General features: G+C 30.4%; 1 protein-coding gene across 8 annotated transcripts in view; it reads right to left on the bottom strand.

Annotated features, from left to right (window-relative positions):
- LOC126774820 (high affinity cAMP-specific and IBMX-insensitive 3',5'-cyclic phosphodiesterase 8) overlaps positions 1–15,357 on the bottom strand; it is a 182,685-nt gene that overhangs the window by 34,703 nt on the left and 132,625 nt on the right. For all 8 annotated transcript variants that reach the window (XM_050496439.1, XM_050496444.1, XM_050496442.1 and 5 more), the window contains one exon: positions 500–559. In XM_050496439.1, the coding sequence (XP_050352396.1) occupies positions 500–559 (60 nt within the window). The remainder of the gene's footprint in view (positions 1–499; positions 560–15,357) is intronic.

The raw sequence follows: 15,357 nt of genomic DNA, 5'->3' as shown, positions 1-15,357 counted from the left end.
TGTATTAATACTAGATGCTCGTCCCGACTTCGTACGATTAAAATTCATACAAAAATACAATTCTTCCTAAAAGTTTCAATTTCAAGAAATCCTTTTTAACGGATGTTTACATTGTAAAATAAAGCTAAGTTACCAAATTTCAATTTCGATTACGATAGCACATTTTTTTGTGCGCTTACGTTTACGCTCGGCTACTATATTCAATAAATTATTCGTTTTTTAACGCATTAGTTTTTCTATGAGGCGTAATTCAGAAGCTCTTATTGGGTTGTTATTTACGAATCAAGGGACTACGGGTACCAAATAGCAAATGTATGAACATGGCATATTCATTTAGACACTTACTATCCATGAATATGATAACGTAAAGGATGACAAAAATTTCGCAAAATTCTTTTTTAATTGCAATTGTTCTCGTTTATCACTTTAAAGTCTCACATTGATAAGTTACTTCGGACATAGAGGTGTATATGATTCAGATACTAGTAAATATACAAACCTCTTTTTCACGACGGCGATGAGAATAATTTGTTGAGTGTTTTTCATCCCCCGAATAGCTCTGAAACAAACAAATGTGAAATTATTATACAGCGATTTCATTTATTATCTAAGTAATGTATAATAATAGTATATAGTAAATATAGTAATAAAACCGAGATGGCCCAGTGGTAAGAACGCGTGAATCTTAACCGATGATCGTGGGTTCAAGCCCGGACAAGCAACACTGAATTTTTATTTGTGCTTAATTTGTGATTATAATTCATCTCGTGCTTTACGGCGAAGGAAAACATCGTGAGGAAACGTGAATGTGTCTAATTTCACTGACATTCTGCCACATGTGTATTCCACCAACCCGCATTGGAGCAGCATGGTGGAATAAGCTCCAAACCTTCTCCTTGAAAAAGGGGTAAGAGGCCTTTAGCCCAGCAGTGGGACATGCACAGGTTGTTACGGTACAGTATATTAAACTATTAGTCAGTACTGAAAATAGATTTATTGTTAGAATAATTTGGAGCTAACTATTCAAGTGAATATTGAAATAAATATTTAAAAAATACACTTATATCAATGATAAAATAATAGTTTTACGTTTTTTATTCATTTCTTTTATTTTTCTTATTCCGTTGAAACAAAAAACGCAATTCTTTATTATTTAAATGTGAAGCTAAAGTTCACACAATTAAAACCACGAGAAACAGTCAGCCAGTAAAAAAATAGACCAACTGTATCTCGTGTTCATATATCTTAAATCCCCAAGGTCTATTGTAGACCGAGATTTGTATCAACTAAATGGCGCGGTCGCTTTTAAGTACAAAAACTATTGTGTAGAAAATACAATTATCATATTAGCAATATGATACTATTATATCATAATATAATGTTGTATTATAAGATAATTTTGTGGTCTCTTTTATAATTTTTCCCATTTAAATTATAATTTAATTCAAATTAATTGTTTATTTACAGTTTAAGCTGAGCTTACGTAAAATAATTCAAAGAAAACTGAATAACAAAATACCGTAATAACGAATTTTTAAGAAAAATTATCCACACTTTATTGCGAATGATTTTTATTAGTAAGTCATCATATTTTCATTGTAAGAAGGTTTGAATTATCTCTTATTATATTTTTGTAACTGATTCAATGGCCTAGTGGCTAGCACAGGATGGACACACGAATAGCGCACTATGGACTTGAATACATATTATTAATAAAAAAATAATATATTCACCTACGAATATCTTTAGATATTTCAGTTTTATTTTGCATAGACCTTAATGCTTTTAGGCCCCTCACAGTACGGCTCGTAACATTGTTTCAAATATTTCGCATTACTTTGGGACAGTGGATCTCGTTCAGGAAGATTGATTCCTTTTAGCGTTAACTCAGAAAAGGGTTACTGTTATGGTCCTTTCGGAAAGTGCTGATTCGATGGGCATTTTGACGCGTGTGTATAGTTATTATTTATATAATAAACGGCATAATCTGTTTCATATCATATGTTTAGTTATAGCTTATTTTCTGAAGTCAGACTAGTGACGATTTAAGGCTGCAAAGCTTTCAAATCCCAGGTCGTGTAAATCAAAAAAATATTGTGGTTTTCTATATATAAATTATTATCAGGCAGTTACGAGCTGAGATGACCCAGTGGTTAGAACGCGTAAATCTCAACCGATGGTTGTGGATTCAAACCCTGGTAATCGATAAAATCGTTTATTTAAACCTAAGATATAACTAATATTAAGGGAAAAAATATAACAACAGTAAGGTTTGAGCGATTCACTTAATAACAATTTTAAATAAATGGAATTAAAGATTTATTTTACAATAAATGTTTTCGATATAAAAATGAATTCAAAGTGCAAATTTAATATCTAATGTAAATATATAACAGCTACCATATCAGCGTCTGATATCAGAATGAGTTACCTTAAATTATAAATATTTACTTGCAATCCGAGTTTGTTTGTGCTAAGGTAACAAAGGCAAATGGGGCCATTTTTGTACACATAATTAATTATAACACGGTCCCTTCGACCCTGAAACCTTATTTTCGGGTGCTTATTATAATCTTCTGTACAAATGTCCTTGGCTAATATACGTAACCGCGTCGGGCAATAAAATTACGTTGTTAGTTAAGCAACTGTAAGTTAACTGTACCTTTACATACTTTCTGAATTGAATCAAGTCTATAATAGCAATAATTGTTTTATATATAAAACGTAATATATAGCATAGAAATTGATTTCTTTTAGTTACAAGCAGTATCCAGTGTTCTATGAATTTGTAAAATATAATAAGTAAATAAAATAACAAAAAGTATGTTTTTAACCGACTATAAAAACGAGGTTCTCACTTCGGTTGTATTTTTTTTTGTTACCTCTGAACTCCGTTCATGAAGTCATGTCCGTCATTTATGAACGGATTGTGTATTTTTTTCTTAATTTTCATTTACTTTAATTTTATTCTTTTCTAAAATTAACTGCTTCTATTTCCGATTCGAATAGTTTGACTAAAAATCTAATTAAAAATATACACGAAATCATTTGTATTTAGAGACGATGAAAGCAAAATCTGGAAGTTTATTTAATAATTGATGTTAAGATTAACAAACATAAGCAACTTTTGATTTCGTATGTAATATCTGCAATATTTTAACATTTTAAATAAGCACTTGTAAAGAAGAGTATATAAGTTACTTTGTAGTCGAAGGAGCAAGACGATTGTTTAACAATTCATTGATTCTTTTATCATCCTATATCGAAATATAACATCTAAGTATTCCTATAGAAAATGTTCCTCGCGGATGTTAAGCCTTTACGTCTTCTCGTTATGTAATTATAAATAATTCATCACCCGAAGAACTCTCCGTCCTATTTTAACATTTGAAGAGCGTGACGTAATTTTAAGGTTAAGATGTGACATGATTAGTCGTTTTTTACATTAATCCGAGTCACCAACTTTCTGTTACTTTTACTCGACCTATCGATAACTTAAACATTAATAAATATGGCTTAATGTTTCATACAAAATTATATAAATGATTAAAATAACGGTGAGTTAGTATTCCTTGATTTTAATGCAGGATAAATAATAATTTAATTGTATTTTACTAACATAATTATTGTTATGTTATTTGATTGGTGGAAAAGAGTAAATAAGATAAATAAATAAACAGTAAATACTAAGTTTCTAGCTGGATTTCTTTACAGTAAAGTACAGTAATAGCCTGTGAATATCCCACTGTTTGGCTCCTCTCCTTTTTTGAGGAGAAGGTTTGGAGCTTATTTCATCAGGCTGCTCCAACGCGGGTCGATGAAATACACATGTGATAGAATTTTAGTGAAATTAGACACATGTAGTTTTCCTCTCGATGTGCTCCTTAACCGTCAAGCACGATATGAATTATAAACCTTAATTAGGTACATGAAAATTCATTGGTGCTTGCCCGGGTTTGAACCCACGATCATAGGTTAAGATTCACGCGTTCTAACCACATGTTAATCTCGGCTCTCTTTCTTTGGTAGAATCTTAATTTCGAACTGACGCAACAAGCTATATTTTTTATTTTATAAGATTATTGTTTATAAGAGCGTATTCGAATAAAGAATATTTTGAGTTTGAAAAACAAGCAATTAATAATCTGCTAACTTTAATAAATGTTGCTTGGCTTTTACTGCTCGTTAATGATCTGTAAATATTGGCTGTCAGAGTAACAGGAAAAGTATCGACTAAAACGTTGAAGGAACAAACTTAGTAATTATTTTAATTTTATTATGTTAGTGTTCATGAAGAAACTAGCCGTTAATTGTTCCAGATAGTGGTTTCGGTTTTAATTACATTCAAGTCGTTTGTGTATTATTAAAGTTCACTGGTTTCGCATGTAAACCTCGCATTGGTCCAGCGGCTAGCTTGTTAAGGTGCACACACCAAGGTCATATATTCAAACCCCGGTAAATAAAAAGTTGTTGTGTTTGTCTAACGAGAAGTTCTTAGTTTGTTTTGATGGTAGCAGTCCTGTGCCTCGGTAAGCACGGACTGTTGGTTCTCCGCTTAAACTCTCTCTGGTCGTTATGGACTACCGTTCCATGGGATTAGTGGATCATAATTATTTTATGAAAACCTTAATTTTATTATTACATTCATTTTTAAAATAGATTTTTAATATTATAAAATAATATAAAAATATAATTCCCATATAATAAGTTCCTCGTGAACTTACTTAAAAACTTATAACTTGATCTTTTATGTTATTATAACTTAATATGTGTAATTATTAAAATATTTTGTAACGTCAAGGAACTGTTTTCTGAAATTTTGTATGTATGTTTGTATTTAGTACACCTAGCTAACCGTATAGAGAACGGGCTATTTAATAAAACCTTTTTGCTAGAAGCTTCAGCAATGGGGTGTGGTTTTAGATATGCATTAGATCTGTGTCGAGACAGACTCATTTATGTATTAAAATGTCGCAACAGAGTATATTAAAATACCTTTTAAGATAACAAGACACTTATTTAACATTTTAAAAGTAACTTATAAAAGCTTTTTTATCATTTAAAATTACAAATAGAGGCGCGTACGTACTCTCTAATAATTTCCGAATTTTCACATATTTTTGTGATATTGGAAGTGTTTTAAAACTAAAAATCATTATTAAAAAATTACAATATGCTTTATAAACAATAGTAAACAAATTAATTTTCATTTGTATGTATATATTAGGCTTTGGTGTTATATTTAACATTAAACACAATTAAGCTCTTATTAAATAAAAAATAAGTTATTTTCAAGTAAGCAACAATAATTTTTGAATCGCCACTCGGTTCTACTAAGAAGAATGGCAAGAAACTCTTTATTTACTCTATTTTATCATACAATTATGATAATAATTTAAGTGATATTGATTAGTGACATCATATTCCCATACATATAGTGAAACAATGTACCTGTAAGACTATTCTTTAGACTTTACGTTAGAACGTGATATACCATATTGACCATAATAATTATAACCTTTAAGAATACACGCATCAATATAATACTATATTATATACCACAAATCGGTCGTCAACATTTCACGGGTGAGTAATGAAGTGGGTTCTTAAAGAGTTTCAACGCGCACTGCACGTTCAATTTTTCTTAAACAATAAGTCACTTATCCCATTAACTAACAACGACACACTAAATCCAATTTGATATTGGTAAACAATAATCACACGCGTATCTTATAAACGTTTCACGTTGAAACTATTATTTTCTTTAACTGTCAGAATATTTGTATTCTATAGCTATAGCAGTTAATTTCTTCTATATCATCTCTTAGCTAGTCTAAAATATTTTCATTTACATTCTGCTATAAAATACTACCGGAAATAAAATATTCATTCATGATTCAGGGCATTTTACATTAAAAGCAATATTCATTAAGTATCGTTACAAATGACGTAAGTGTCAACGCTCCAGCTAAAAGTCCCGAAATTTGCTTTTTAACCAAATGAGGTCGACAGAGCGGAAAATATAGCACATGTTAGCGATTTGTAGTTAATTTATGAGTCTGATAGCGCGGGGATTGTCCTTTTCGGCGAGATTTATTAAATTTATTCACCGTACGTGTGTACACGAGTTCAGTAATTTTTGACAGATTGGAGTTTTCTTGTGTGACGATTTTGTTTATGGAATACTAGCTATCCAACAATTGTGATTTCACTCGAGGCTTTTTAATATTGAGAATTTCAATGAAAAATATATAATTACATGGTGGACGGACAAATGGGCCACCTGAAGGTAAGTGGTCACCATCGTCCATAGATATTGACGCTGTATTAATGAATATACACATATTATTTATTACTTATAACCGTGAGAACTAAGACGTTATGTCCCTCGTCCCAGCACACTCAGCCTTCAAATCGGAACACAACAATACTACGTATTTACTGTTATGTTTGATGAGTGGGTGGTACCTACCCAAAAGAGCTTGCACAAAGCCCGACTAACAAGTAAAGTGAGTACGGCAGATTTAAAATCGACACTTGCAGGTTTACTAACGATATATCCCTTTACCGCCGAACACGAGATGATTTGTAAATAAAATTAAGCACATGGAAATTTAAAACTGAATTACCATCTGAAAATTCTCGAAAGGGATCTTGCCTTGAATACTCGCTGGTCATAAAATTAAATAAACTATTCAACTTCACAGTAACGGGATCAAACAGTATAATCATTATTTCATTGTTGTGAAATGAAAAAAAAAAAATTATGAATTGAAATTCTAAATACAAATTAATATTTATAAAACATTATATTTATATTGTCTTTGAAGTATATCAAGCGGGTTACAAGATTTGTGTATTAATTAGCTTGCGTTCAAATTAATTCACATTTATATTTATTATGAGTGCAATATTCAATTTTCAAAATCAACATCAGGTTGTAATAGAGTTGTTTTTGAACCCCAAATAGTGTACGTTCGTTTAAATCATGTTCTAATAAAAAAAACTGTCAAATCGAGTTAAAATCAATACGGCGGCTAATGGAGTACGGTTACACATCCCTGTCGACCAATTTCATTTGAAGCGGTGTGAAAATTCTATAGCACGTATGATACACGCACACGCGCACACATAGATACACACATGTACTATTTAATATAGTGAATTCGTTTATTCAAAAATTCGACTTATTCGATTTCGTTATGTAGAATTATATACTTCACCTTCATAAAGGTGTACATTTCTTTTATCAGAAGATACGATAGAGTTACATCTATCCATCGTTATCAAAGATCTTTTCAATTTTCAAGAATCTTTTTGAAGAAGTAGGTAGGCAATAATATAATAACTATCAGTGGAATCCATATTTAATTTAAAATATTACATTTAAAGCTTTAATAAAAACTAAATTAATATAACAGCTTTCTCCTATTTATCGTTTGTAGATAAAATATTTCGAATAAAGTTTCTAGAAATATTTAATATCAATACAAAGAGTTACTCGTATTTTTTATTTTAGTCTAGTCTTCAATAATAAAAACCTTATCAAACAGGCGATGGCGTCACAGAATAAAAGCATGTCAAAAATGTCACACTTTTGGTTTGTAATTCACTTTGTGAGTGAGCTTGTTCATATTACGTTTAAAGATACTTAATATTATAATAAATCTGAGGCGAAGATGTAAATAAAATGATAAATAATTTTATATATTCCATTCGATACAGTGCTAGTGCCTATAGCCTATTCCAACCACAAGAGAAGAAAAGACAAATAAAAAAATACGCGATATCATTGGTCAAGATCTTGAATAATGTGTAATATTCATTATGGATCGGTGATAAAATGGCGTTTCAAAATTAGACAAAGATGTCATTGGAAGTAAAATTAAAATTTATATTACTAGTGAAGCGGAATAGTCTCGTCTTGTGGTATAAATAAATATGTATTTGTCGAGAACTGATTGTAGTATATAAAATAGCAGAGCTATTAAATAATGGCATGGAATTCGTCAATTAAAGGTTTTTTTTATATATTTACTTCTGTGATTGATATAGGCTTTTCGCTACAGCCGAGTACCAATCGATTAGTTTAATTCACTTTATTAGCTTTTAAATCACGTAGAAAAGGGCATTAGTAGATAAAATTACGAATCAAAAGTAGTACAGTATAGTAGTTTCGATAGCTTTTTATGTATTGATACATTCTCACAGAATATATTGAAAGGACGAACGTCTGTCCACGTCGTCACGCAGTCAAAGCATGGGCTGTGTCAATGCTGGACTAACAGCAGTGAATCATTCGAAGAATAAATATATCAACATTTCAAATGCAAATACGAATGCAGTCATCAAAACACGCTCGTTTGTAAACGAAACGTCAGTTTTGCTTTCAAAAGTTTTTTGCTGAATATAAATATTTTTTGTTTATTCTTTTATGAATTGTAGTTTTGATTTATAGCTAGAGTATTTAAGTTAACATGTCAATGTCGAATGGTTAAATTTCAATTTTAGCAAATAACGGTATCAGTTTTATGTTACAATCTAGTGCAGTCTGTTAAATTATAACTTCATTATACCAATAAGCTGAGATATTATACACTTGCAGTATTACATTTAAATAATAAAAATATAAAAAAATAACAAATAACTCTTTCAAATAAGCAAGAAAAAAGCAATGATAATTTTCTTAATTTGATTCTTAGTTGTTTATGCCGGGCAATAATGTAAAGGCTTAGCAATTACATTAATATACTGACTGCCTTGTGTTATCCTTGTGCCTGTGTGAAACTGATTTACACACCACGGAATAGAGCCAAAGTATAGATTTTTAGCCTTGAAATGACTAACAAGTGGGAGGTAAAAGCCAGTACAAATGGTCTTCATTGGTAAGCTTAATATCATAGGATAATAATATAGATAATTACAGTTTTAATCACATTGTAACGTAAAGGTTTCTCTGGAGATTTAGTCAAATTTCACATCGTGGATCGTCTGTAAGCGGAGTATTTAGACATTCCAAGCTCCCTTTGAGTATATGTATTAGATGTTAATATTTATGATTATACATTATTTAAGATCAAGTGATCTTAGCTATTATATTCTCTTCTCAGTCACGTATGTGATAGAATCAAAGCCGCATCATTTAAATTTCTTCTTAATATTTGCTTTCGCTGAGATAGCTCATAGACGAAAATAAAGCACGATTTATTTTTGGCTGGATTTTAAGCCGCGGTTTTAGAAGAGTATATCAGTAAAATGTACAATTGTATATCTATCAATTATTATTGGGATTTTATACATTACCGCGAAACGTCTATTTTATTTCAAAGTTAGTTTCAAATATTTTAGGAATTACAAAAATATAAAAACCATTTAAAATCACTAGAACTATTATTCTTCTTTGTTATCATTATCGTAATCATTCTAAATCCAAATCTGTGATGTAACATGCGTACATGATATGTATATATAAAATATCTGACTTTCCCGTCAAAGAAAACGTGATACGTTTATTTTTAATATTAGCGGAAGGTAAGTTAAGCCAACGGAATATAAAAATATTTGAAGAAAAATATAAGAAGGTTTGTCTCGACATTTGAAAGCAAGAATAAAATCTCGTCGTCAAATAAACTTGAAAGAAGACGCCGTCACAGCCCGCTGTTTGCCAATGGGTATTAAGTCAGTCTCCATTCTGGCTGTCATTCGACAAAGTTTTACGAAGGAAGTTTAAAGAATTATTCAAAGAAAATCAGTCACTATTTTCTATTCAAGGATTCGAAAAAACATCTTTAGTTTAAAAAAATAGTTTTGCGAAAATGATGTAAGGTTTTCTCGACAATTATATGAATTAATCGAAAAAGTTTCAAGAACAGTAAAGTTGGCATGTTATCGGTCACGTGATCGAGATATTTAAAATTGCAGACATTATATTTTTAAGAAGCTTTTTTTCGACTACGAACATTTGTTTGTCAGATTGCTTAGGACAAATCTTGAGCTTTTTTTTCTTTTTTATTTTAAGGCGTTTTTATTATAAGGCGTTTTCGCCTAGAATAGGTTTATGCCTATTTTAGAGACAGATTTTTCACCCATTGTAATATTACATAATATTGTCTTCTTGTACTCGACTTAAGATTTTCAACGTTCTATGTGTAATACTTTGATTTTGGTTATTATACATTATTACTATTATCGTCAGTGTGAGTTGATTTTACACTAAGATTTGTTTTAGACGAAAGAACTTCTCAATGGTAAGTATTTACATATGATAAATTTTGGTTTTTTAATTTGTTTTGTACTGAATACGTGTCTTAACCCGGTTCTGTTTGTGTTCTGTTTCTAAACTATTTTATACTAGTTAACCGCCCTGACATTCGGAACGTATAACGTCATACGACAATTGCGTCACTCTTCAAGTCATAATTTTCTGCTTTTATCCCTTCTACTCCTCAACCCTGGCACCAAGCATCCATCTTATCGAGTCATCGTGAAAATGGGAATAGTTGTGACGCCCATAGCCATATTCATATCCGAGCCCTCCTCTTGGACGATGTCAATTATCTTTCTACATTATATATCCATACTATGAAAACATAGTCCAAAAAATTAGTAAGTAAGGGTTATTTAAAATAATTTATTTATAACAAAATATATAACTAAGTACTGTCTCATTAATAATGTTTTTATTGTATTCTAATTATCAGTTCGATTGGCAGAGGGTGATAAGGCATTGCTCTTCAAACTGACAGATCATATCAAATACGTCGGAAGAGTTGACATAACCACAAATGGCCTGTGTCTATTTGGGTCAGCCCTCGTTCAACGTCAGATAACCGAGTCTTTGTTATTATTCCTATAGGAAAAACTATGGATTATAGCCAGGATTCACCGCCAATGTCATTTTTAGCTGATATTTTACTTCTGGCAACAACAACTGTTCATTCTAATCGGCTCATTATGAAATACAGTTGAGTTCAATATCATATTTTGTCCAGTTAAACTGGCTGGGCTTTTGATATTGTTTAGTTCGAAGCAACACTATTTAACTAATGGTGTTGCTTCGAACTAATTCAAATATAGAGAATCAATAAAATGATAAACAATAACAGAGTTCGGTTTTTAAAATACGTCGATAAGCTGCAAAACCAAAATTTTTAAGATAAAAAGTGTTTTTTTAATATTGTTCTTGTCGACAAGAACAATATTAGGATACTATAGTTTTAGGATACTTTACCCTTTCATATATATGTGTGTATAAATAATTCAATCAGTGAGCGCAAAATTCGATTAAGTCGCTTGTTTGAATGGACAAATTTGAATGCATATGATTATTGAATACAAGATATTCAAAACTTTATTTTAGGGTATTTCTAAAACGACATGAGAGTAAAACCTATTTATGTGGATTTCACCCTTTGCTTTTTATTTACACAAAAAAAAAACAAGCCATGTTCGATAGACTGAGTCAACTCTTAGGTTTTTATGAAAACTAAAATTCGAGTAGGCTTTTAAAAGAACTTATACATACTTGCCAGTTTGTTATCACCGGTTCAGAAAATACCATTTAGAAAAATTTATCTCCGTACAAATACCATATCTTGATAATCATTTAATCTGTTAATGATATAATCCAACGATCATTAACACAATGCTTTTTTATCATCGATATTGATATACTGAAATAAATAATTTTATTTACAAATAGTCTATGAACACAATACATATTGAATTTATTTTATCTTTCTCTGGAAACGTCGGTCTTCATCAATAAACAATAAAGGCTTATTTACAATACCGTTATTCAATCATCTCGAATATTTCAAGTGTTTGTGTCAGCGCTTTTGGAAATATTGCTATTGGAAATACTCTCATATGAAGGGCTCTCTGATATAAAACAAAAGGTTTGGCCGGTCTCGTCTCCATTTAATATATTCTATCAAGAACTTTCGCTCAATAATCGTATGTATATTCAATTGTTTTTGGTCGGGTAATGAGTTCAAGACTAAAAGAAAATAAGCAGCTGAGGCCAATTTTTAATTATGTTACTTACGATAAAAGCAAAACTTTTAAAGATTGAATTAGTTTTTTTTTCATTATATATTTTATAGGTTACAAAATTTATTTCAGTATTTTCGGTGTTGCCACATAAATCTTTCGACAAAGTACACGGTATTCTTGTTTGTTTGAAATAACTTTCGTGAATCCGTCCGTTAAATTTCTGATTAGAGTCATCAATTCACAGTTTGTACATAGCGTTATATTTTCTACAGGCACAATGACAGTAAAATTTTAAGGCTAAATTTGTGCGTGACCGTTTCTGTATATAAACTGTGTTTCAACCACGTGCATCCACTTTAAATTTATTGTATCTTAAGTTAGTATAATTTAAAACAAATATGCTAAATATTGAATATAACGAAGCGTGAATGTAGTTGGAATTATTATAGTATTTCAACCTTTTAAATGATTGAAATTCAAATTAATATTTCTTCTTGTAGTATATAAATAATAGTAATATTTAAATGTTTAGTACATATGAATAATGATTACGACGCACCCTGATAAGACGCACCCTGGAGCAATGATTTGATCAAGGCCTTTGTTTTGGATCTGTGTCTTTTTTACAGCCATAATAAAGATAAACTTTATTGTACAACATCAACTTAAGAATAACGCTATGATGAACGAATTATTTAATTTTCTGTGTACGTTATACGATGGTCGCCTACTTTTGAATTTAATCGATATATATATATAAGTAATTGTAAAAAGATCTACTGTACTGGCAATGTTTTTCATTCTTACACAATCGAATCTCGACATCCCTTTCGTGTTTACTTTTCTATTGTATTTACTGAGTTTTTTTATGTATCTGGATATTTTAATTTTCGGACAGCATCAAAAGCAAATTTTAGGGTAACTGCAATGTTATGTTGTTAATATTTTATATTTACGAATACTGTATTAAGCCAGATGTTGCGTGTCAGTTGTCTTCATCTAAGGGGTTTTATTGATCTGCTTGAGATTCAGTTTCTAGGCTGGTGTAGATGATATTATTTCGTTCATTTCTACCGCGAAACGTCGTTTTTAGGTTGTAAATGTATTAAGATCCAGTTAATCTATTTGCAAGTATCCTTTATGAATTTTAGTATACAACCTGCACGAAATTATAAAGGCAAGACATAATACAGTAATTTATTTATCTGGCTTTGGTATTGACATCGCGTTCGACGTATAAGTCGAGAAATAACTTGAAAAGGTTATTCATATTTTCTAATTTACCGCAATCTTTTATTTTCGTATCGTGATGTTATATGTAATCTTCTATATATATGTAACTTGCTCGTTTCATTTGGTAGTGTTATGTAATATATATCCATTCTCAACAAATAGGCTATTTAGAATATCTAATGCAAAAATATTTTATTAAATCGGACTATCGTACTTCTTTATCCGTGTGCTTAAACGTTAAAAAACTTTTGAGTTTAGGAATCTGGGATAAAGCATTAACATGTTATGTTACTTTATAACAAGTGAATTTGGAGTTCAATAAATTATAAATAACTTAAATACCAAGTAAAAAATAATCGAAGGTACTAGATGATTGCGTACTAAGTCAACCTTGTTACATAATTACTGTTTATTGGCGTCAAATATGGTTAATTAGGATTGACATGTACATCCATACAATTATACCTTATCTGGATAAATACATTTTGTATAATTTAATTTGAATTAGTTCATTTTGTACACAAGATATCCGTCACAGTGTTAGTTCAAAAATAATTTAGATGTTTAAATATGCTTTTAATTTTAAAGTTCGTTATTACTTTATATTTTACTATATATATAAGTATATATCAAAAATAAAAATGGTGTTAGAGATAGAATATATTTATAATTTATCAGTACTTCGACTGGGAGGGCCAAAATGGAATTAGGACACCTGAATTTTAAGGGCGGATATTAAGAAAAATTGCTAATTTTCGATATGATTTTGTAAGAGTAAATTTAGCTAGTAAAGCTAAAAATAAAATAGTACAATTTCAAGGGTTGATATTGATAAGTACAGTACAGTAACAGCCTGTTAATGTCCCACTGCTGGGCTAAGGCCTCGTCTTTTTTTGTTTTGAGGAGAAGGTTTGCAGCTTATCCTACTACGCTGCTCCAATGCGAGTTGGTAGAATACACATATGGCAGAATTTCAATGAAATTAGATATTTACAAGTTTCCTCACGATGTTTTCCTTCATCGTCAAGCTTGAGATGAAATATAACACAAATTTGTTAATTTGATTAAAAAACATAATAAAAAAAAATCGATAAAAAAAGTAAGAAATGTCCTCTATATATATTTTTATATTTATACTGTTAGTGCTATAGGTTATTGAGACAAAACGGCTTAATTAATTATATTCTCACTTAATCTAGGACTGACATTAGGTTTTTTTGTAAATCAATTTCGTTTTATTTAAAAAAAAAAAACCTTTTACATATTATACTTTTACATATTTACTTTTTACGTATTATAAAAGTTTGCGTTTGAGTAAGATAATGATAAAGATTTTAATGATCACTACATTAGGAAATCTAGTTCATAGAAACACATTTGGTCGATATATTTAATAATATGCGAATGATAAATCACATCCCGTTATAGTATATTAGTTCATTAATCTATTTGAATAATAACGGTGAATTATCCTCAGTTGCGATCATTCATTAGTCAGCCTTCAAGTTTTATTTAAAACTATTTCAATGCGAACATATATTCAAAAGAGGTTTTAATATTCATTGATTTATTTATAATATAATGTAATGTAATATGATTCAGATTCGTTTTGAATATACATATTACATATTATTGGTGGTAGTGGTTAGCGCAGACCTGTCTGTGTAGGTGCCGCCAAATAGCAATACTTTGTATTTCTCAGTTCCGGTTATACAGGTGAGCCAGTGAGTGTGTCGATTGCAAGCTAACCTTAATTATTGTTGTATCATTGTTGTCTTAATGTATTGATTTGTATTATATGTGAATCAATAATAATTTGTATAAGAATATGTAAATCAATTAATTTTTTTTTTATTGAATAGGAAGGTGGACGAACATATGGGCCACCTGATGGTAAGTGGTCACCAAATGCCCTTAGACATTGGCATTGTAAGAAATGTCAACCATCGCTTATAGCCAATGCGCCACCAACCTTGGGAACTAAGATTTTATGTCCCTTGTGCCTGTAATTACACTGGCTCACTCACCCTTCAAACCGGAACACAACAATATCAAGTATTGCTGTTTTGCGGTAGAATATCTGATGAATGGGTGATACCTACCCAGACGAGCTTGCACAAAGGCCTACCA

The sequence above is a fragment of the Nymphalis io genome, chromosome 17 (assembly GCF_905147045.1).
Source record: "Nymphalis io chromosome 17, ilAglIoxx1.1, whole genome shotgun sequence".
Lineage (NCBI taxonomy): Eukaryota > Metazoa > Arthropoda > Insecta > Lepidoptera > Nymphalidae > Nymphalis > Nymphalis io.
Note: the sequence above shows the minus strand (reverse complement) of the source record. Positions and strands in the feature narration are given on the sequence as shown.